The 22,961-nt window shown below is 33.9% G+C and overlaps 1 protein-coding gene across 6 annotated transcripts in view; it reads right to left on the reverse strand.

The window, feature by feature from the left end:
- Positions 1 to 5,092: 5,092 nt before the first annotated feature.
- BCLAF1 (BCL2 associated transcription factor 1) overlaps positions 5,093 to 22,961 on the reverse strand; it is a 30,220-nt gene continuing 12,351 nt past the window's right edge. For 3 of the 6 annotated variants that reach the window (XM_019648117.1, XM_019648120.1, XM_019648116.1), the window contains exons 6-13: positions 22,683 to 22,852; positions 20,307 to 20,412; positions 19,167 to 19,251; positions 16,373 to 16,548; positions 15,088 to 15,268; positions 13,859 to 14,005; positions 7,895 to 8,107; positions 5,093 to 7,761 (exon numbers count right to left, since the gene is read on the reverse strand). In XM_019648117.1, the coding sequence (XP_019503662.1) occupies positions 7,756 to 7,761; positions 7,895 to 8,107; positions 13,859 to 14,005; positions 15,088 to 15,268; positions 16,373 to 16,548; positions 19,167 to 19,251; positions 20,307 to 20,412; positions 22,683 to 22,852 (1,084 nt within the window). In that variant the 3' untranslated portion in view covers positions 5,093 to 7,755. Of the gene's footprint in view, positions 7,762 to 7,894; positions 8,108 to 13,858; positions 14,006 to 15,087; positions 15,269 to 16,076; positions 16,240 to 16,372; positions 16,549 to 19,166; positions 19,252 to 20,306; positions 20,413 to 22,682; positions 22,853 to 22,961 lie in introns of all 6 variants that reach the window. The other 3 variants (XM_019648119.1, XM_019648118.1, XR_002124657.1) reach the window with 2 other exon arrangements.

The raw sequence follows: 22,961 nt of genomic DNA on the forward strand, positions 1-22,961 counted from the left end.
AGCTGGGCTGCCATGAGTCGCCGGTGACAGCGTAGGCTGCAGCCCCTGCTGCAGTGGGTTGCCATGGGCTACCATGTGTAGCCAACAGCCAGCGTGAGCGGCCATGCAGATGCCGGCGACTGATCTGCCTCGCCCGGGAAGAGCGCAATGATGGTGCCAACTTGGGCCAGTGAAGCAACGCCCTCCACTAGACTGAAGAACAAAAAGACAGCAACTTGTCTGTTCCCCTTCCCCCAATTCCCCCAACGCTGTTCCCATTCCCCCAATTCCCCAATAAAAATCTTAAAAAAAAAAAAAATTTTTAGACACTAAGACGATTTTCCTTGATATTAAAATATTTCAAATTAAATTCTGAAAGTTTCCTTTTCCTATTGGCAATAAAAATAATATTAAGTAATGGAAAACAGAGTGGAGTCCTACTACCTAAGTATCTATAAGTCGGTATTTATAGTAATATTAAAATTACAAACTCTAAGTTAAATGTTTATAATCTAAAAGCAGAATTTTAATTTGAACCTTTAAATAATTTATACAAAAGAAAGTAAACATTATGCTTAGTGTTTGAATCCAAAGAATTTATGTAATTACTCGCTATTTTTGAACAAAAATATTCTATAGCTAGACCTCTAAAAGCATCAAGCTTAACTGTTGTCTGATTTTTCTGGTTGTCTGATTTTTCTGATTCCATTATTTTCAGAAGATCCAGGACTTGACAGATTCTGTTATCTGTTTTCTGATACAATTATATGCTCACATGTAGGTATGCCTTGACTCTTGTCAATCATTTAGACTTGGTTAAAACCTAGAACACAGGAGAAATAGTTAAAGGATATCCTGCCAGTCTTCTGGACCACCCAGACAGTACATCAGTACTCCCAATGTTTCCATTCAGTCGTTTTCATTTTCAGCAATAACTCATGCTTGTCAACATTGTCATGGTCTAATGTAACAGGAATGAAAAACTTCTACTTCATAATTACAAGTAACTTATTTTGATTGTCATAGTTAATAGCAAATTATTCATCATCCAAAGATTTGCTGTATGTCATAAGGGCTATGGCATAAGTCAAAAAGAAAGGCTGCATAACTACTACATTTTTTCAATGTTGTGATAAATTAATTTTTAAAAAATTACCACTGCTAACCTCAGTTGGTGACATCCAATTTAATAAAGCAAGCACCTTAAACTGTAGCATTTAATCTTGAATAATATGTAATCCAGAAAACTAGCAGAAAGTTCAACAACTTCAGGTAGCACAGCATTCCTGATAGGGAGATACCCAGATTCTCCACACTTCTATAAACAGAAAACTTGCTATTCACAAGATGCCTACTCTTCTTTTTAAATACCTAGTAGTCAAATATTAGTTCATTGGTTTATAAAAGTCTATGTACCTATGATTTTTATCTAATGGGTCTGGTTCTGTCCTCTAAATGTGGATCGTGTTAAAATGATGAGGTTAGACAAAGTATTATCAAATGCTCTTCTTGGTCTTATGATTTGAATTTGTCTGTTCCTCTTCTAAGGAAAAGCCCTTCAAAGAACTTGAAGACTGGGGCCGGCCGAGTGGCTCGTTGGTTGTGATTTGGCTTGGAAGCACGAGCTGAGTGGCAGGGCCGCCGGTTTGGATCCCACATGGGCCAGTGACACTGCTCTCTGCAGCTGAGATGGTGAACAACAGCTTGACCTGGAGCTGGGCTGCCGTGAGCCATAGTAAGAGGCCGTCCAAGGGCTGGCGACTGATCTGCCTCACCCAGGAAGAGCGCAATGATCACAATACCAACATGAGCCAGTGAGGCGATGTCCTCCACAACTAGGCTGAGGAACCAAGGAACAGCGACTTGTCTGTTCCCCTTCCCCGATTCCCCAGTGCTGTTCTCTCCCCCAATTCAATAAAATCTTGAAGACTTCTATCAAGGACCCATCTTAGTCATCATTTTTCTCAAGTAAACATACCTTTTCCAGCTATTCACATGACACTATTTCAGATCTCCAGCTCCTGGTTTCCCTTACTTTGTTGTTTTCTCTTTAAAAAAAGGTACTCCACAACTACACACAAAAGGTGAATTGAGCAATGTATTAAAAGATTAACAATCTAATTCTTCTGTTCACTGCAATCTGAACTCTCTTCTGTTCATCATTTTTAAGGCAGCTTAGACTGAACTAGGTTTTAGCAGCAGCCATAAAATAAATTGGCTTATACCAATCAAACCTTTATACATACAGTCATCATGCTTTCACTTTCACACTCAAGGAGCATTTATTACATACCTATACTATGTATACCATACATGATGCACAATGCTAAGTGCTAAACATTTATCCTGGCAGATGACACATAAGTGGAATGTTGCTAGCCCATTGCGCAGTTGGCAAACTGTGGCTCGCAAGCCACATGTGGCTCTTTAGGTAGGTACATGTGGCTCTGAAGTAAAATTGAAAATGAAAATAAAACTATCCTAGTTTAATTTATAAAATTTTTTAAAAATATTATTCACATAATGATTTCATTTGTTTTATGGCTCTCGAATAATTTTTTTTTTTTTAGCTGAGCCATCCTGCTACCTGTTGGCAGCTCAGCGGCTGCTCAGCTCGGGCTGGACCTGATCTCGAATAAATTTTGAATTGTTGTGAGGGACAGCATTGGCTCTTCCATCTCAAAAGTTTCCCAACCCCTATGCTAGCCTACACGAATGTGCTGCATTCAATGAGGACAAAAGAGGAATCTGTAATTTTTTGCTAGGGTGTAAGATTTTAAGATAGGTAAATGAAGAAGAAGTGGGATAAGGCAAGGCAAAAGCAGCAGCTCATAGGGAATTCCTATAGTTCATCTTGACTTAAAGTTTAGGCAGCAGGATGACATCAAAGGGTTTTTAGCTTAAAAATGACAATTGTATAGTTGAAAAACATCCCACATTAAATTTAAGGGTCAAAAAGTCCAACTTAGCGGATTACTGCAGCTCCTGGGGCAAATGATGAACATCTTTATCACAGTATCACAGGGGCGGGAGGTAAAAAGGAGGAAACGCTTTAATTTGGAAGTTTAATACCATCACCAAAATGTATGCATAAAAAATAATTGTATAACTTTTTTTTATGCATACATTGGTGATGATATTCAATTTCTTTCAAAAAAATTCAAAGTGTATTTAACATTCCCCTTATGGCAGCCTTCCAATTACCCTGTAACTTAATAAAGTTTAGTTTTCCCTTTCCAGTACAAACAAGACAGGAAAATTATGACCTTCCATAGTCAAGAACTAGGTAAATGAGCAACCAAACCACTATTCTGATGGGTGGGAGTGGCATTCTTTCTTTTTTTTGTGGCACTTTACATTCCATGGAATTTGCAAGTACTATGACAGTACCAAGAAGTTTGCCAAACAGCTCATGCTGTGAATGTAAATCCTTTCAAGTTACCTGGTTGTATACTTACTATCACATACTTTGGGAGGGCCCATTATTATTGAATCAGGACATTGGGCAACCCCAAGATTAAGAAAAATCTGATTCCAATTCTTGTGGGAATAAGAATTTGCCCAACCCTTCTCTACTTGCAAGAATCAAAATTATCCTCTGCATTTTAAGGGTGCTACAAATCAGTTCACTGTTGTAAAACACTTAAAATGTCCACAGGAAAAATATTTCTTATGTATAGATCATTATAAGACACATGATTTGAGGGGTTTTTTCTAGCAGTGGTGGTGAAGTACCGTCCTAATGCCCATTCTCTTTTTTAACCAGTGGGATCCATTTGATAATGAGGTAACATAATAAAATAGAGAACTAGCACACTTAATAACTTTTACTTCATTCTCATAACTGATTCACAGTAATTATTACATTACTGAATGTTTCTCAAAAATAAAGAGTCCAGCTCATAAAGCTACAGTCTCCCAGGCTTTTGAGTCAGACAATGGAATATAACTAATTTCTATATATTCCTGGATTCTAAGAAACTGGATTCTAAGAAACTGAGGAATAACAAACCTTGTTCACTTAAAACTTGGTTAACATAGACTCCTAATTTTTAATATCTTCCTCAATAAACTGAACAATTAGACCCTTGATATCCACATTTAAAAATAACAGGTTCAACTACTTGAGAACCCTAAATGTAACAGAGAGGACTCTAAATTTTTGTTAGGGGATGTATCAGGATCTACTACTCAGAGACTAATAAGTCTAGCCAAATACAATCCCATGACAATAGTTTATTTCTCCACTTGCCTTCCCTATTTAGTAACTTCATGAATTGAGGCAGGTCTCTGTACTTCTCTTTCTGAAGGTGAAAGGAATATATTGTTCCATACCGGAACAAAGTATATCCCACAGGGATTCCAGTTGAAACCCAAAGAGAAAGAAGGGGGGGAGAAAGAAAAAAGCAACTATGTAAACTCCTAAAAAGTTAGATAAATATCCCCAATAATCATCATAGAATACTTTCATGTAGGAAACTGGTAATAACATTACAATTACCCAGTGCAATTAAACATGCATACAGAGTTATTATTTCTCTAACCAAGTTTTTTAAAGGGATAATGTGCCATTTGTATTAGACAAAATCTATTTCTCCTAGCACACAAATTTCAATAAAAATGCTTTTGTTTAAAGTTGACAGAATGGTCTATATTTCAAATAACTTATAAGAGGGGTATTGTAAGAATTACACCAGCTCTTACTCAAAATAAGCAATGACTAATTAAAAAAAATAACTTTTTAGTTATTAACTATTATATTTTTAGGAAGAGAAGTAAAGCTGATTCTCCATCATAATATTATGGGTAAGTTCCTGTTTTAATACAGGAACAGTAGGGCTAGACTAGAAATCTGGAATTCCTGTATTGCCTAATAATGGCTTGGAATTATCCACTATAAAATTTCCCATTTTCCCAGGGGAAACAAGAAAAAAATACACAGGGATTTGAGGAGTTTTTATCAAGTACTTATCAACCCCCCAAAAAGCCACACCACACCAGTATTATTCGTAACAGATGAACTGGTATTCTAAAATCTAAAAATAGGCCAAAGAAATAAGTTGTATGTAAGACACAGAAACAGTCTCCAAATCAGGTAAGCAAACAACAGCTATTACCACTTATGACATTTTATTGGCATATGACAATTTACAAGGGTCCCTGTTGCATTTATACATCACACTGAGTAAGAATCGTTGAGCCATCTACATTCATTCTTATTGGGTAGTATTTTTTTTTCAAATTATAACTTATAATTCCCAACACTTGATTTTTAATTGTGACAAAAGGGAACAACTGTTATTCCTTAAAGTAGGCTATAACTGGAAAAACATATTTTGCTTTTTACATTAAAATGATATGATGTTGAAAGGTACACACACCTAAAGACGGAGTCATGGCCTTCTCAAACAGCTATCTGTTCTGGAAATACCCTTTGGTTCATTTTTATTTTCCTTCTCTAGACAAAAGGAATCTGTTAATGCAGATATCAAAGAGTTATTATTTTCTGGCACTTATAACAAATATCCTTACGAAGAGAAACCACTCAACTTTTATAACATGTCACAAAGTGTGGAGCTAAACTGTGGTTTAAAAAAATACACACAGGCTACTTTTTATATGCGTGGCTCTGAAAAAAGATAATATCTACAATCATCCTGCTTCCTACTGCTTACTACTACTATATTCTGCTATGATACTACTATCTCCTCAATTTTGTTTAAGAGAATAAAAGTAACCAAATCCTATGTATATTTGAGTTAAAGCAATCCACTTACACTTAAAATATAACCTGCTGATAGGACTTAGGTAGCTTTATTCCCACTCCCTATTAAATAATTTCTCAGTAAATTCCCTTTTTCCTATTGTCTTAAGTGGAAAAGCAAAATCACACATTTATAGTCACGCATACAGGTTCAGTGTTTAACCAAATAACTATTAAAAATAAAAACTAAATTTATTTGTATAAAATAAAATGGTCATGAAAATTCTCCTGTATTGGATATCAAATCCATGTTGCTTTAGCCTGCAATTATTCTAACTGGGAGAATATTAGTTATGTCCTGATTAATCCAACACATACTTGCTTTGGTAGTACTTCCTCTGCTGTAACAGAGTTTCAGAACGACAGGATTAATAGGAGAAATCATGCAATACTAAGGATCTTAGCGCCATAAACATCACATATATTGAGGATTTTTTTCCCAATAGCTCTTAGCAAGTGCCCCTGGCTGCAATCAAGGTGCTAGAAGGATTGCAAATCATCAAGTGAGGATGAAAGGGTCATACAGTTAAGATCTTTAAAAGTGTACACTGAGAGCTTTATCTCTTTGTAATGCAAACATATACAACTAATTCAACTGGTGAATTAACAAATGTAATTTGACTACTTTTATATTGGGTTGTCGGAAAAGTTATGGCGTATTTTTTGTTTTTCGTTGCAAAAATGCGTCATGACTTTTCCGACAACCCAATATATGCTCATAAAGCAGACAGACTTAACATTGAAATTTACTATTTTAGATTTTCATTCCTTTAAGAACTTTCAGCATAAACATAAATGTAATTCACATTTTAAAGATTATCTACCTAAAAAATAGACCCCTTGGGAAGAAAAAACTGCAAATAAAATCGAGGGGAAAAAAATAAAAATCAAGTTGGATGAATGCTGCAACCAACTTCCTGTCAAAAACTTTTTATTGGTGACATCTGAAAAACAAGTTACTTAAAATACTAATGAACAGTATGCTCTATGCACCTATTTTTTCCTTATGGTTAGACTATAATAAAAATATTTCAGTTGTCCAAAAGCTCAAATAAACATGTAAGATGAAATAAGATACATCTTTTTAATGTATCAAGTTATTCTTCAGGCTAATCCTCTTCCGTATCAACATCACAATTACAGGTTTGTTGTTTTGATGTTAAAAATAAGATGGTCGATAAGAATGGGGTTTTTATTTGCAGTATTATTACAAACCAGTTTCCTCTGTCAAAGAATAGCTGCTATCTTAAGACCATGACTCAAATGTTCAAATAATAGAAAGAGAACACTGAATTTTAAACCAAAATAGTAAAGGCTCCTAAGAATGTTTTTTATAGGCCACTGCTTGCTTTCAGTAAAAAAAAAATTAAAAAAAATTTCTCATACTTTTCAATCTAACTTTTAATAGCTTGTATTTCTTAGCTCCTCGCAAAGCTTCTTCTTCTTAAACAGTTGCAGAAGTGTTAAGCTAGCTTAGTTTACCCAAGTAACAACTTTTTCTGTGGTACATTTCAAAAATTAGCCACCCTACAATGTAGTGTGTTTGAATTAAGGAAAATGTTAAGCAGGTGTATGGAGTTAAAATGATTAGTGCAGTCTCTATAAACAATTTCTGTTCCGGGATTTGTATGTAGAGCTAACGTTTACTTCAGAATAAACATTAACAAACAGGGAAAGAAGAGAATCAGAACTTTCACAGAGTTGTACTTGACCATATCTTATAGACAAAGCAGAATTACAATGCATGTAACAAAAACAGTAAAAGTATTTTTTTTAAAAGTTGGTAGTTACAAATATGGTACGTAACAATTTTCTACTTTATTTCAGTACAATTTTCAACATACAATCTACTATTTTTCAAGATATTTGAAGACTTAAAACAAAATTTCTATAGACTACTTGCAAACAGTAAAATTTAAGTAAAATGCTTACATTCTTATCGAAAACAAAAATCAGGTAAAAAAATGGTGGGTGCAAGTTCTGCTCTCTGTTGCAATCTCACTTCAGATTTACTATTCCTAAAAAACAACAGAGAGAAAGAAAGAGAGATAAAGATTAGCAAACATGTAGAGAGTATAAATGATCCATAATAATCACTGTTCCTATGGAAAAAAAATCTGTTAGAACCACTAACAACTTGAAATTGTCTACCTTTTCTTCTTTGCGTCTGTCCTTCTTTTCTTCATTATTTTCCATGGTCTCTTCTTCATCTTCAACAATCCCGTCCCCTTGGTATTTGTCATGAGTCCATTTTGGACTGCTACCTGATTTTTTGAAGTTAAAGCGCCCTCTGCCACGTTGAAAAGTACCACGACCTCTTCCTCTTTTGGCCCAATAGTCCACACCATCATCTCTGTCATCATGCTACAGAAAGGTTAAAAACAATCATCACTAAAACGTCTTTGTTGTAAGGAAGATGGCTGTATCCCCAATCATAAGTCATGGTATAAATCTTCTGACGATTGGATACATGAGATTAGTAATGTTGTAAAACACAATAAAACAAAACCAATAAAACTCAAATCTTCAATACAAATACATTCTATTATCAAAGCAAATTACATTTTACTGCTTAGTAACCCAAACATTAAAGAGCTGCCTAGACAATTTTTTGGAGAATGTCGATTGCTAAATTACTGCCAATTTTCAAATTTTTTACTTTTTTCCTTCCCATTTTATTTCAATCTAAGTCTACTTACTAATTATACTGCATGTTAATGAGATAAAATAACCCCCCAATGAGAAATGATATTTCCCCCAAAATTTTATTCATAAAGATGTGACAAAGTCATAAAAACATCATTAACTTATCAACACTTATAAATAAAATAGGTGAATTATAGCTTACATGTAGAAACAACTTTAAAATTCTACTGAGATTTAAATCTAAATCAATGTATATTACACACTTCAATCTTCTGGGCCAGGTAATCTCACACCCCAAATCATGATGGCATGGTACCTAGAGAAATACCTCAACTTATTTCTTTTTCACCAACCTGAAGTACTATAGCTATTACATTCCAACCTTAGTTTTTCATTAATTGTATCCAAATAAGAAACATTCCCCAAATTACAACTTACTCTATTAATCAAAACAATCTGCAAAATTGAAAGTACTTTTGACTTTGTAAAGGAGTACATAGTATTACATCCCAAAATACAAAACAAAAAGCCAAAGTTCTCCTGTAATGTAATTAACTGCCGCCCACCTCAAACTTAAACTCTTAAGTCTGTCACCTACACAAATGGGAAATAAGGCAAGATGATGGCCCTGTATGAGAAAACAGGCATATATGCAGCAATGCTGCATAACCTAGAGAGTATTGATCAACAGTCCAAAAGTCACTAAAACTTTTTTCAAGTATTATGTGATGAGTACCTTTTTCAAAATAGTGTACCTTTGTTCATATTCATGTAATACATAATACAGATCACCCTCCCTGCTGAATGACTTGAAAAGTTCAGTTTCACATGTAATTAACAGACTATATGAAAGAGCACTTACCAATTTCTAATAATCTATCTTCGTCAAACCAATGAAAGACCGCTAGCTAGAGGTGTGAATGACCCCATAAAGAACGTATTTAGGGACTATCAAAAGTGTAAATTTCAGTATGTCAGAAAGTAACTATAAACTAGAAATAAACTGTTTTAACAGTCTGCCACTCAAAATATAATGGCCAATTATATAATTTCAGGTTCCCTTTTGGTATCAGCATACCCAACTCCAGAGTTTGTGTTTTTCTGTTTGTGTTATTTACACAGTATTCCATGAACTTGTGGGAAGTAAACAGTTTTTAGAGTCAGAAGCATGGGTTTGTATCTTAACAGAAACATGACTTTATCTCATTTTAAAAAAAGGACAGCCTTGCAGAAACACAGATGATCTGTAAAAAGTGCCCAGCCCAGTGTGTGACAAGCAAGCACTCAATCAACTTTGGTAATGTTTATGTAGTGCTTAATAAGGATAAGGCACTGTTCTGAGTCAGATCTTTCCACGTATTTAACTTATCTAATCCTCATAACAACCCTGTAAAATACTGTTACTAATTCCACTTTACATATGAAGAAACTGAGGCATAGAGAAACTGAGTAACTTGCCCAAGGCCACAAAAGTAGTCCTTTCCATTACCCCTTATGCCCATCATCCACAGAATACATTTCTCAGGAGTCCTGGTGGCAGTAAATGATTACAATACAAAACAGATAAGGTTAGCAATAGAAAATCAGTAGCAAAGACAGACACTAAACTAACCAATACTTTTAAAAATACAATTATCAAAAACTGGGTTTAAAACAACCAATAACTAGAAAACTATGCTGTGTATTTCAGAGGTTATCCTGGCAGCTAAGTGACATTTTGATGCTAAACATTACCTCTTAATCCTCCAATTCTTACATCCAAGATTTTGGTCTTGTTACAACTTTTAAAAATTACTTCATAGACAATAAAGGATCAGAGGAGTCAGATATACATAATACACAGACAAAAACATGTTATAAAAGGAGGCCATATTAGAACCAAAACCTTGTGAATCCTCTTATCTCTTCACCATAGAAGGATCAAGTTTCAAAGGGTTCATTTATTAAAACTCCAACCCTAAACCCTTCTCCTCCACTGGGGTTTTCTCTTCCTAAGAAGACATCAGCTCGCCACTGAGAACTTGCCAATTTTAACACTTTTACACTTGCTCCAACTCTTCATATACTCACCCCTCCATAGAATTTCAGGTTCTAAGACTATTATCTCTCCTGGAGTACTTATTATTGAAAACATTACCATATCTTTGCATAAATCCAAGTTTTGACATGGGAAAATTCAGAAAAGAATGCAACCAATGTTACCATTGGAAGAATGATACCATGTCTGCAGAGCCCAAAACATGGGTTCAAATTCTGACCCCACTCCCACTAGCCATGTAACTAACTTTGATCAAGCTGCTCAATCTCTGTACCTCAGTGTTTTTCATAGGTAAAAGTGATATAATGGTTTCACCTCAAAAGGACTCTATAAGCATGAGATACATATATACATTTAAAACACAAAATGGTGCCTAGCATAGTACATACTTTCAATAAATGTTATCTGTCATTATTACTACTATTATAATGTTTCATTAATACGCACAAACCTTCCATGCTGGTCAATTATTCTGAAAAGAACCTAAGGGAATGTCTAGTTTTCAACCTCATTTCTTCGGAATTATATTTTTGTTTATATTCTCAGCACTAGCTGAAAAGTCAAGTAACCTTACAGAAGACGCAAGATCTTTTAAATTTAAATATCCATGTAAAAACCAGTTGTCATTTCAGTAACTCATAATTAAGAGCCAAAATAATTAACTTTGGGAATTGATTTATTAGAAAAAAATGTACTGGGTTAATTTTACTTCTAGTAAACACCAGTCTGTGCCAAATGCATGTGTATGTTTAATACAGAAATGAAAAATTTTAAATATAACCCAAGATAGCAACATACAAAATGTTAACACTATTTATAATGGCTAAATTCTTAAAGTATCATACTCTTCTTGATTAGCAAAACTACTGTCTCATTACATGCCTACTTAAAACGATTATGTCCCAATTTAAAGTAAAAACTATGATACCAGATTATGAAATAATGCCATAGAAAAATAAAAGTCTGGCCTAAATTAAATATTTGTAAAATGTTGAAAGTGTTAAAAAATTAATTACTATCTACTAATTTATCTCTCATTTCCCTCTTAACCTTTTGACCTTTCATATTTGATCTGCTGTCTGGTATTTTTACTATCATTCACTCCTCACCCCATCTTTGAAAGGTTGGCCTTTTAATCTCTCCTCTTCTGACTAGGTGATCTTATAATGGCTTTACTTGTGACCTGTAAGATGATGGCTCCTAGATTTTCCTCTCTCTCGATCTGCATTAGCAACTATCCATTGCACATCTCTACTTGATTTCTCCCAGGGACTTCAAGAACAGAACTTAGGGCCGGCCGAGTAGCACGCTGGTTAAGAGCTGGCTTGGGACACCAGCTCTGAGCAGCAGGGCCCCGGTTCGGATCCCACATTAGGGCCAATGACGCTGCGCCCTCTACAGCTAAGATGGTGAACAACAGCTCAACCTGGAGCTGGGCTGCCGTGAGTTGCCAGCAATGGCGTAGGCCGGCAGCGGGCGTGAGCTTTCGTGAGCTGCCAAGAGCTGTTGTGAGCGGCTGTCCAGTGGCTGGCGACCAATCTGCCTCACCTGGGAAGAGCCCAATGATAATACCAAATGGGCCAGTGAAGCGACGTCCTCCACAACTAGACTGAAGAACAAGAGGACAGCAACTTGTATGTTCCCCTCCCCCAATTCCCCAATAAAATCTTAAAAATAAATAAATAAATAAAAAAGAACAGAACGTAATCTCCTCCAATAGGCTTCTTTCCCCTGTACTCTCTACATCTTAAGAGAATTTCTTCTTCTTACTACCAACACCCATCTAGTGGGTCCCAAAGTTAAGCCCTCATATTACTTTCTTCTCTCAAGTCTAGCCCCTTAGTTCAGACATGGCTCAGATCTGTTCTCACAACCATGATTCGTCTAAAACTGCTTAAAATCCAAATTTATAAAAGTATTATATTTTCGGTCTTCCACAAATTAGCACCTGCTTTTGCTTAATTCTCCCATATCTATACCAACCATCTAGCCACCCAAGTACTGTAGTTCTCTGTATCAGGATACTTTACCACTTCTGCTATCTGCAGTACACCTGCCCATCTTTTAAAAGCTCAAGATTCAAACTCAGCTCAAAATTCAAGCCAAATTCTTCTATGAGGTCTCTCCTAATCTCACTCTCCTTTGCGATAATCCAGCATTTCCTCCTTTGGAGGAAATCTACAATACAGATTTAGAATGTTTGTTTCTCCATTACTCGTCTCTAAGCCAAGAAATGGAATCATATCATATTTGTCTTTGCATCTTTCAGACCTAGTATAAACAGCACTCTGTTCATACATACATTCTTAAATCAAAAAGGAGATGGATCTTTTAAACTTCTCTGTAACTGAAGGAGATACCTTTCACTTTCCAGACTGTCGACTCAACCAACTCAAACAAGCAATTTCTCCTCAAAGGAACATATGTTGAGCAAACATTACGCATAATGTGCTCTGTAAAAATTTAGCTTTTTGGACTCTTGATCATTCAAGTACCCCCCAAAAGAGGCAAATGGATACTCATTTCTGAAATAATTGCACTGCCCATTCTCCAAACAAAATATCAATCTACTTCAGAATAAAGCTCTATCCTCTAACTTAGCAGATGTGCTGTGGACATTCAGGTTTATTCAAATATATTCAATGCCAATGAAAGAGACAATTCTGTAAATCCAGTACTATCTTCCTACTTGCTTCAACAAAACTACTAGGTCTTCAGAACCAGTCTCTGAAACAGGACTTCCCTGAGAAGCTATGACAAAAATGAATACTTCTGGGAACACTTTTTGATATATTCTTCAGTCTGTCTATAATGCAGGATGAACTATTTTCCTCCATGCTACATTGCAGAAAATGTCCATTGTTACCTAGAGAATCTTTCAGGACCCACTTTCCTCTAGTTTCATCCTTAAGAAAAATACTTCAGAGAAAAGCATCACAAGGAAACACAAATTAGTATACTTAGCAACTTTTCTGTACTTAATTTTTCATCTTCCTTTTTACTCCAATGAAAGTTAATAGCCTCCCTGAGATCCTTAATTACATGTACTGTGAAAGAATTCTTCTTCTTGTCTTTCATTTAAACAATTGGCTGTAATGATGGAAGGTAAATCTTAATGAGAAGTTTCTACAATTGTCACTGTCTTATAGACAGATAAAACATACATTCACGTTCTTCTCTAAATGTGGCTATCAAATCAGGTATATTTTTAGTTTACCCTGATCAGCCCATAGGTGATGTAAATAAAGTATAAACAAGACTAAAGGGACCCACATTTTCAAAACTACAAACATCTGGGTAATAAATTTTTAAGTTTTCCCGCATTATGGTGAAATCTTCTCATAGTAGTGGATATCTGTACTTAAATGTATTCACCCAGTATGCTTTGAAAATTAATGCAAACCAAATAAACACAGATTTCTAACACCCACCAAGAAGTACTTCTTGCTCTTTGGGGTATATTCTGGATCCCATTCCTCTTCCTTCGGTCTCTTTTGAAAAGTAGTATTTGAGTTGTTTGGACCAGTATTTGTCCCAGCAAAAACTCCTCTGGCTCTTCCTCTGCCTCTAATTCGAAACTGATTAACATTAACAAAATTGTTTAGTAACGCAATCAAAGGTATTTAGTTACATGCAAACTCTAATTTTACTGCAGTAACAAAAAACATGTTCCCTAATTTCCTTGCGAAATCTCAATTTCTTAGCCACTGAGGATGAAAAGGATGGCCACTTTGTATCACAGGCAAAAAATTCTGCCTACTGAAAGTTGAATAGGTTAAGAAGAAATGCACAAACTGTTAGAATACTACATTTTCATGACCTGAACTAATATTTTAAAATAATCAAGGTGGTTCTTTTCCTTTATACTAGCCAAGAGTTGTCTCTGAATTATCATAGGAGGCCCAAGTGTTCAACTATACCTATAACCATAAAAGCAAAGCTCTTTTCTTTCCCAAAAGATCTAATTAATGATCTCTATAATAACCAACTGGATCCTCAGTCAAGGTAGAAATCTGAATTTAGAAAATTAAGAGTCAAGAAGATGCACTACTATGAAGTCATTAAATTAATAATTAAAATAAATGTATTAAAACATGGTAATGTGTATGCTCTGTAAAAAATTGTATGATTTCTACGATTGATACACATATAAACAAGGACCTGAAGAAAACAGGCAAAGATGAAAATAGTTACAATACAGAGATGAACATAAAGATTTTTAAAATGCTTTTAGATACCTTTTCAAAACTAAGTTATTAAAGAAATGGGTCTCAATCAATAACCCTCCTTGACTCTTGGGTCTTTAAGCACTATGGACAGTTATTGATTCCAAAGTTAAGAAATATATCTAGTTTATATAGATGCTTCTAGATCTCAAATGGCATTTCTCTTATTTTAATTAAGCAAAAACATTTCTTTTTTTTACTGTGTACAAAAAAAGTATCTTCCCAGCTCCAGTCCCTCTTCCCTCCCCCTAAATGACATTTCTTAATGAAGATGATACTTCAAAGTACCATTTCATTTTTCAAGCCTAATTCTAACTGTAGGAGTTAATGACTCACATAACAGACAATGTCTAAATCATATATTTTACTTTCTTTATATACAGTACTCTAAGGTAAAGTCCTATCAAATGATCAAGGATAATTTTATTACTTACAAAGGTTCCTCGTGGTCGGCTAACTCCTGCAAAGCCTGAGTATTCTTTCATTTCATGGTGAGTTTTAAATTCTTCTTCTCTTTCCTTCTTACTCTCCTTTTCTTCACGAGAACTAGGAGAAGAAGGTGATGCTGAAGAGGATGAAGATCGAGAATGATCTTGCTCTCTACTTTTATGTTTACTGCAAAATAAATAAAACAAAAAAATGTGCTATTTTTAAAAAGATGAAGACCCTGTTGACTCTTATAATAAGAGGGATATTTTTCAAGCCAAAAAACTATCCCCTATTAAAATTATTATATAACTAAAATGATTGGGTGTTAAACTTTGACAGTGTTTCCATTCTCCTTCAATATTTGTTTTACATCACTACTGAAAAACATGCTATGGCCTGCCAGTTAGAAACTAGCAGTCTGGAAACTTCAAGAATAAGGTTCAGTTCTTCAATATTTTTAATTTATTTTTTTGTTATTTTAAGGAAAGAAAAAGAAGAGTCGGAAAAAGTAAGAATGTTCTTAAGGCCAAGTTTCAAAATGACTGCAGTTTGTACACCCTGGGTGAAAAGAGTTGGTATGGTTTGGGCCATAACTCCGTTATAGAAATAAAAAGCATATGAAATTACAAATACCAGTTATAAATTAAAAAACACAATTAAAATCCACCATTTACCTAATGAATACCAAGAAAAACAATTATCTATGATACTTAGTATTCCTATTATTTATTTGACTCTATGATGATCAATTTTACATGACTCTAATGCAATACCCGATAAGGTCATACCAGAGATAACTCTTACCACTGCTAACAGTATCCATGGAAACATTACTTTGAAAGACTTATACACTTTGTTATTTCATAAAAACTAGTCTTTCCTCCCCCCCTTCTCTCCCATGTTAAACCACTAGATATCAGTTTAAAATTCTTGTACTCTGGGTGTTATGAGTTGAAAAAGTGCGGAATCAAGCATAACGAACCAAAGTTCTTACACAAACTGTTTCTAGAAATGCACTGCATTGAAGTCCAACCTCCTGATGTAGCCTGGATAATAGGACACATTAATTTGTCATTTTTTTTTTCAGTGTTAGCTTGCTATTCCAAAGTTTTTGTCCTCATCCACCATAAGCCGTGTAAAAGACAAATACATTTTTGCTGTAAAACAAATAATTTTAATTGTTTAAATTTAAACATTCGATTACATAGTCAAAATTGAAAGCAATTAAGCTGACAATTATTAAAGGCTAATTAGAAGCTAAAACCTAATTCAGGCAGTTTTAACAATTACCTGTCATCTTTGTAAGATTTGTATTCCTTGTAATCTTTTGGAGTTTTTTCCTGCTTTCTTGACCCACTGGATTCCCTGGAGCCCTTGGAATCGCCCCGTTCTTTACTTCTTTCTTTTCTCCGACGATCAATGTCATGCCGAAGATCAGCAGTATCACACCTTAATTTTTTATCTCCCTATAAAAGACAGATGTAAAATACAGATTTCAGGGGAAATATAGAAAAAATATAGCCAAATTTTATGCAAGTTTCTAAACTGACATTTTAGTGTCAGAAAATAAAATAACAACAAACTACTTCCATACTTAGTTTCTGTTTAAAAATGTACTTGATTGTTTTTACTAAACATTTGTGTACACAAGTGAAGTGAGACGGGAAAAGTTACTAAAAGCTAATTATCTTGAAAATGTCCTAGGTTTTTGTTCAAACTAATCCACAATAAATTTCTGTACAAAAATGATACAATTATTTTTCCACTCAGCATTCCTCACTATCATCCCTCATCCTTCCAAACAGCATTTTTAAAAATAGTTTAACAATGAGATTATAATCTATAGTTGTACAGCCATCTGCCTATAAAGTTAAGGGATCCTAAAATAATGGTTCTCATTAGTTAAACCTCGTTATCATCTAGCTCTTTCCAAATAAGTTAACCAACCCAATAAAAACCACTTAAAGAATTCTGTAATTTCCATAACATGCAAGTGGAATATGATTAATGAAACCAATTGAAGTTGAACAAAGGTAGAAAAAAAAGCCAGAAAGACATTATTCCCAATCCTGTACTCAGTATCTTGGGCCATATACTGCCCTTTCTCAATTCAGGTATTGCAACGGACATTAGTTTAACTGGGTCACAATTCACCTCCTTCTTGTTCCATTGCTTTTTCAAATACTATATAATTTAGGAAGATGGAAAGAGGAATCTAGGAATGAAGAAAAATTACACATCAGTAAGATGCTAATAATGTGGACATCCTTGCTAGTATTCAACAATAAGAAGTACTTACTCTGGGAAGTCTAGCTATAATATTCATTAGCATTCATAAACCTGAAAGTATAAATATATCTCCAAATATCAACTACTCACCTATTTACTCCCAGGGTAACAAAGAAAAATCCAATCAAGAGCAAAAACCCTATTCATCTAGGTAATACCAAGCCCACAAATAACAAGCTAATGTAAGTGAAAGTAGTTTGTAAACTCCAAACTACACACACACATACACACACACACTCTACACATTAGCACATGTTAATCATTCATTCAGATAGGAAGATAAAAGATAAAAAAACAATATCATATCCTCTTGTCCATCCATCAGTAATCACTATTTATTCTCCTTCAGATCAAAATCTGGTTTGAGTAATGAAAGAAGCAAAATAATACAGAGCACAAGGACAGACTAAACTGTTGGCAAAACAACACCAACACTGAATCCAAGGTATTGAAAGTAAAAACCAAAATTAGTATTCACGTTTCAGAATCTACTTTTCCAAGATCAATATGCCCCATGTAAAGAAATCATTTTCTTTCTAAGCTTTAAATTCCATATCTAGTAAGTTAATAGCATGCCCTATTAAAAAAATTTTGTATACAACTGTTAATAAAAGCTTCTATTAATAAAAGCGCCAATGTTTTCATAATAGCCCCATTGTTCAACAACTTTGCAAAACAAATGTATTTCCATTTTTCTGATTGGAAAACCAACATCCAAGATGCTAAATGTTTTCCAAATATCAGAGACAGTATTCAGTGACGGCCAGGACTGGAACAAAGCAGTACTTCCAAGTCCCCTAACCCTTTCTTTACCAGTTACTTCTTTTCTACTTTTCCCCACATTTCTACTAGACTTTCAGGGCCTGTCATATGACTGGCCTACCTAGAAATGTCAATTTTGAACTATCAGAGTATATCAGAAGTCCCCCGAATGACTGAATTCCATTCTAAAGAGCAACCCCAGGCCAGTCACTCACAGGCTCCTCTCTCAAGTTTAAAAACATTCATACCCCCAAATCCACAATATCCTAATAGTGACATATAGTTTTTATCCCATTCATTTGTAAATCAGATTTTAGAACGCTTATTTCTTAGTACAGATCAAAAATAAAAATGCCCAGTAGCATGGGATTACTTCTTTTTCACTCCATGAAGAACCTAAAGATATTAATTTAGGCACACATAAATCAAGGAATATTTATTTTGGCTCATCCGTTTCACCTCAGAACTTTATAGAAACCTTAATATAATTTGTATCATTGCTTTTACACTATTCCTTTGTTGCCCCATTGATTCTTTACCCTTCTTAGAACTAATTTCTTCCTTTCATTAACATTTTTAAAAATTATTCTTGGTTTGGGGAGCATTTGAGATCTTGCTCCCCGGTGTATGTTGGCAGTTCAGCTCAAATAAACTCTTAAAAATTCTCAAAAAAAAGATCACTTTCTTTGTTTAACTTAAATACATATAGTATCAGTTTAATTTCTTTTAGGAAAGAATGCTATGTACACTATCATAAATACTAAGGGTGCCAAAAAATTGTACACACATGACCAGTATTCATCTTTTGTTATCAGTATATATTATTACAATTTTAATAGTTTTATCTTCCTTAAAATATGCATACATTTTCTGGGCACCCTCTGTATATATAATGTATTTACAAGTTAAAAATAGAAGATATCAAAAAAAAAAAAGAAGATATCTGTAAACATTTTGCCTAGACAAACTATGCTTTGCATAATATCATTAACTAAGGAACTTCACATGAAAAATTTGTCCATTAAAAACATACCTTTTGATTTTCTTCTTTAAAAACTCTCTCTTCCCCTGCTAAACGGGTATGCTTCCTCAGGGCACTTGGAGAGATGTCGATTCTCCTTAATGTAAAATAAAGTCTATTTGTAGTTACATTAACCTAATGGTTCCAAAAAATCCTCAGAATTGTCCATTTTTGTAAAGGAAATATTAAACAGTTATTTCTCTCCCAACCAACTAATTTAGCACAGTAAGATTATTAATCTAATTACTAACAGAAAGAAATAAAGCTATTTCCATTAAAAATGAATTAAATGCTTAGATTTTATATACAAATGAAGCCTTTTAAAAACAAACTTATTTTAATCATCAAAAAAGGAAAATCCTCTTTTAATTATTATTAAGTGTCAATCATCATACATTATAACACATTAATATCCTCAATGAAAATGCAAATAGGATCATTTATTCCTAAGTGTCTCCAATATTTTTAAATATTCCGTAGATCTTCAGTTTTATTCTGTGCCTTTCCTTGCCATTTTAAGCTAGTGTCAGTTGCAACTTCCCAGTGCTTCTTCAGCAGTCACCGTCAAACCCACACTTACTATGTATTAATAAGCAGGTCTTCCATAACCAATAATACTAATAGTCACCACCACCCTGCAAAATAAGCAGTTATCCTTATTTTGTAGATGGAAAAGTACTAATGTTCAGGATTAAATTATTAGTTCATCACAATGCAATGAAGTCACAGAGCCGAGATACGCACATACTTGTCTGACTTCAATGTTCATGCTCTTTTCATGAAAAACAGTTGTACCTCTCACCAAGCATTTTTATTTTACAAACTTACTGGAAGTAAATTAAATTCAAGGGTTACTCTAGATATCCAATCCACTCCCAAAGAACAAATGTGGTAACTATTTAATTCCATACTGGGGAGTGATAAGAGTATTTTAAATTCTAACAATCCATTTAAACCAACTAAACTGAAAATTAAGAATAAACAATAAATTACAAAATTTTCAAGGCTGGAAATATATTTATTCAAGGGATAAATCAGGAATAAAACCAAAGTTCATTTTGTATCACGATGACAGCATAGTTCATATAATCTTGTTTAAACAGTGTCTTCTTATTAAAACATTTTTATATGCCCATTCAATAATACACATACCTGTGTATCTCAGGGCTCTTTTGCCGGGTACTATGTTCTTCAGTGGCTTTCTGATACGAAGTGAACCTCTCGTTTAGGGTCACTGCAGCTGATTTGAAGTATTGCTCTGTTGATTAAGGAGAAAAACTGCCCAATTATCTTTACTTTAAGAGTGATTTTCATTTGTGACAGAAGGGCATGTAGCAGGTGAAAAGAAAATAAAAATAAGAAACCTAGCAGAAGAGAATCAAGTGTTACAAAGAGCTCTTACCCTGTCCCTTTTATAACTTCTTGTACCTCAACAAGTAACTGATACAAAGTTCCTCACAGGTTCCTGTCAATACTACATATAATCCAAGAACAATGAATAGATTAAGTTGAGAGTCTCTAAATCCATTTCAATAATGCACTACTTCCTCAAACAGAACAAAAACAATCATATGTGAATATCCTTGTACCTTGCCAATATGAACTAATGAGGTTACTTCAAGTAATCATTTGCAGAAAACAATACTGAAATAACTACACAGCTGGTTAAGTAAATAAAATTATTTTATCAAGAACTATACTGACAAAAAAATGGATTTAAGGAACAACTGAACACTGCTATTTCAATTGGAAAATACTTTTTCAATCAATTAACATTCACTATTACTCCAAAAATCTGGCATCTTGGCAAACTTGACAGCACATTTGATATTGCTGCCTTTTCTTTTAACAATTTTAAAATTAGTAATATCAACACTGATTAATTTTTAAATCAGTTCAAGATATGCTGTAAATGTAAAATACAAAGACATATATAGTCATGAAATGTTACATTACGAAGCAAACTATCTGCTTAACAGGTCAACATACATCTGTGTCAACTTACCGCCCAATATCCAGCACATGTCTCATAACCAATCATTAAAACTTGAAACGCCCACTACAAGGGTAGTGCCTCAATCATAATTCCATGAAACCCAGGAATTTGAGCTAGTAACTCAGTTTTTATGCCATTTTTGCCAGGAAGACAGAAGATTCAACTTTGCCTGTATCTTTCAACAGCTATTTTACTTTGAAACATGGATTTTGCCATTTCAAAACATATTCCAGGACCTAGTTACAATGAAAAAGAAAACATCACTGGGCATTTTCAGCTCTAAATTAAGTAAGAGCTGTTCAGATCGGTTGCACAATACCAATAATGAAACATAACTACAGTTCTTTAAAAAAAAAAGAAAAAAAGAAAATGAAAAAGGAAAATTTTATCAAAACCTGATCTCAAAAGTCAGCAATACATTGTGAAATGTGGAGACAGGTCAAAAAAAGGTGAAAAAAGAAAAAATGTTAATGTTTCATATTTTATGTACCATAATAACATGGTCATAAACTGGTTCACAAACCTAGATATAGGCAAATAACAAAACTGTTTTGTTACCATGTTTAAATAATGTCAAAAAAGAAATTCATAAACTATTCACTATTTTGAAATATCACGTGCATAAAGAATTGCTAGTGACAAGTTTCAGCTATTATAATGAGTTGTTCTCATGTCAAAAGACAAACTTTTTTTTTAAGAAATGGCTTTTAAGACCAACAGCCATGGAGATTCCAGGTTAAAAACCTATTTCATAATAAGCTGCCTTTTAAACACAAAAACAAAACAATCTAATTGCCCAAAAAGTCATACCCTAAACCTTTGAAAATTAGTAACTTTGAAACTAGAATTACATACTGGTGGTGAAAACAGAACATCATTATTTTAATTGAAATGAACACCCTTATCATCTTCAGGACCTAAAAAATTTCACCATTATTACCCTAATTACTCACAATTTATGTAATCACTACTGATCTACTTTTAAATTTCTTGAACTTCTTTTCCTTTTAAAAATCCTAATAATTTTTTTTCTGGTTTATTTAATTTATCACGTAAAAATGCTAAGTATTATAACAAATTAAGTAACACAAAAACAAGACAGGAATACTGTTTTTCCACTGGCTTCAGCTTTCTTTAAAAGTTGAAAAGAAATTCTTAATACCCAATATTCAATAAAAATCACTTTCTTATAAATCTATGCCAAGAATATATTGTGCTAAGTCATACATCATATACAGTATTAATGGCACATTTCAAAAAGACTTTTACCATTAAATAAATCTACATCGTGTTTACCATGATATAAATTTTTAGGGGATATTTTAACACTAACATTTCATCACTTTTTATTAAATATTTCCATGTGTCTTAATGCTAGCAAGACTGATTATCTCTTTCATGAAATTCTCATTTTTCGAATTTTTAATGGTGTCTATGTACACCTGCTAGCACTGGGGTACATTAAATAGTAAGCATAATTGTTTGTTTCCTTTCATTTGCAAGAGAAACTTGATTCACAACACTAAACATACCTTTAACATGATGAACCAAGGAGACAATGTGTTGAATAAATGACTCTGAAGTGCTTTTGCTGGCCTGTGGCAACTTAATGTGGTCAAAGATGGATCGGAATTCTTGCTCCTTCTTCACAGAATGGACAAGTGTGCTAGCAAGAAGCCTGTCTTTAGTCAAGGAAGCAGGTCTGGAACATATCGGCACAAACACACATACAAACAAAATATACCATTGGTTTGAATATGAAAATGGGAAATATGTTCAGAAAACACATTAACTGGAATATTACTAACCAC

Source organism: Hipposideros armiger, unplaced genomic scaffold (assembly GCF_001890085.2).
Source record: "Hipposideros armiger isolate ML-2016 unplaced genomic scaffold, ASM189008v1 scaffold_120, whole genome shotgun sequence".
Taxonomy (NCBI): domain Eukaryota; kingdom Metazoa; phylum Chordata; class Mammalia; order Chiroptera; family Hipposideridae; genus Hipposideros; species Hipposideros armiger.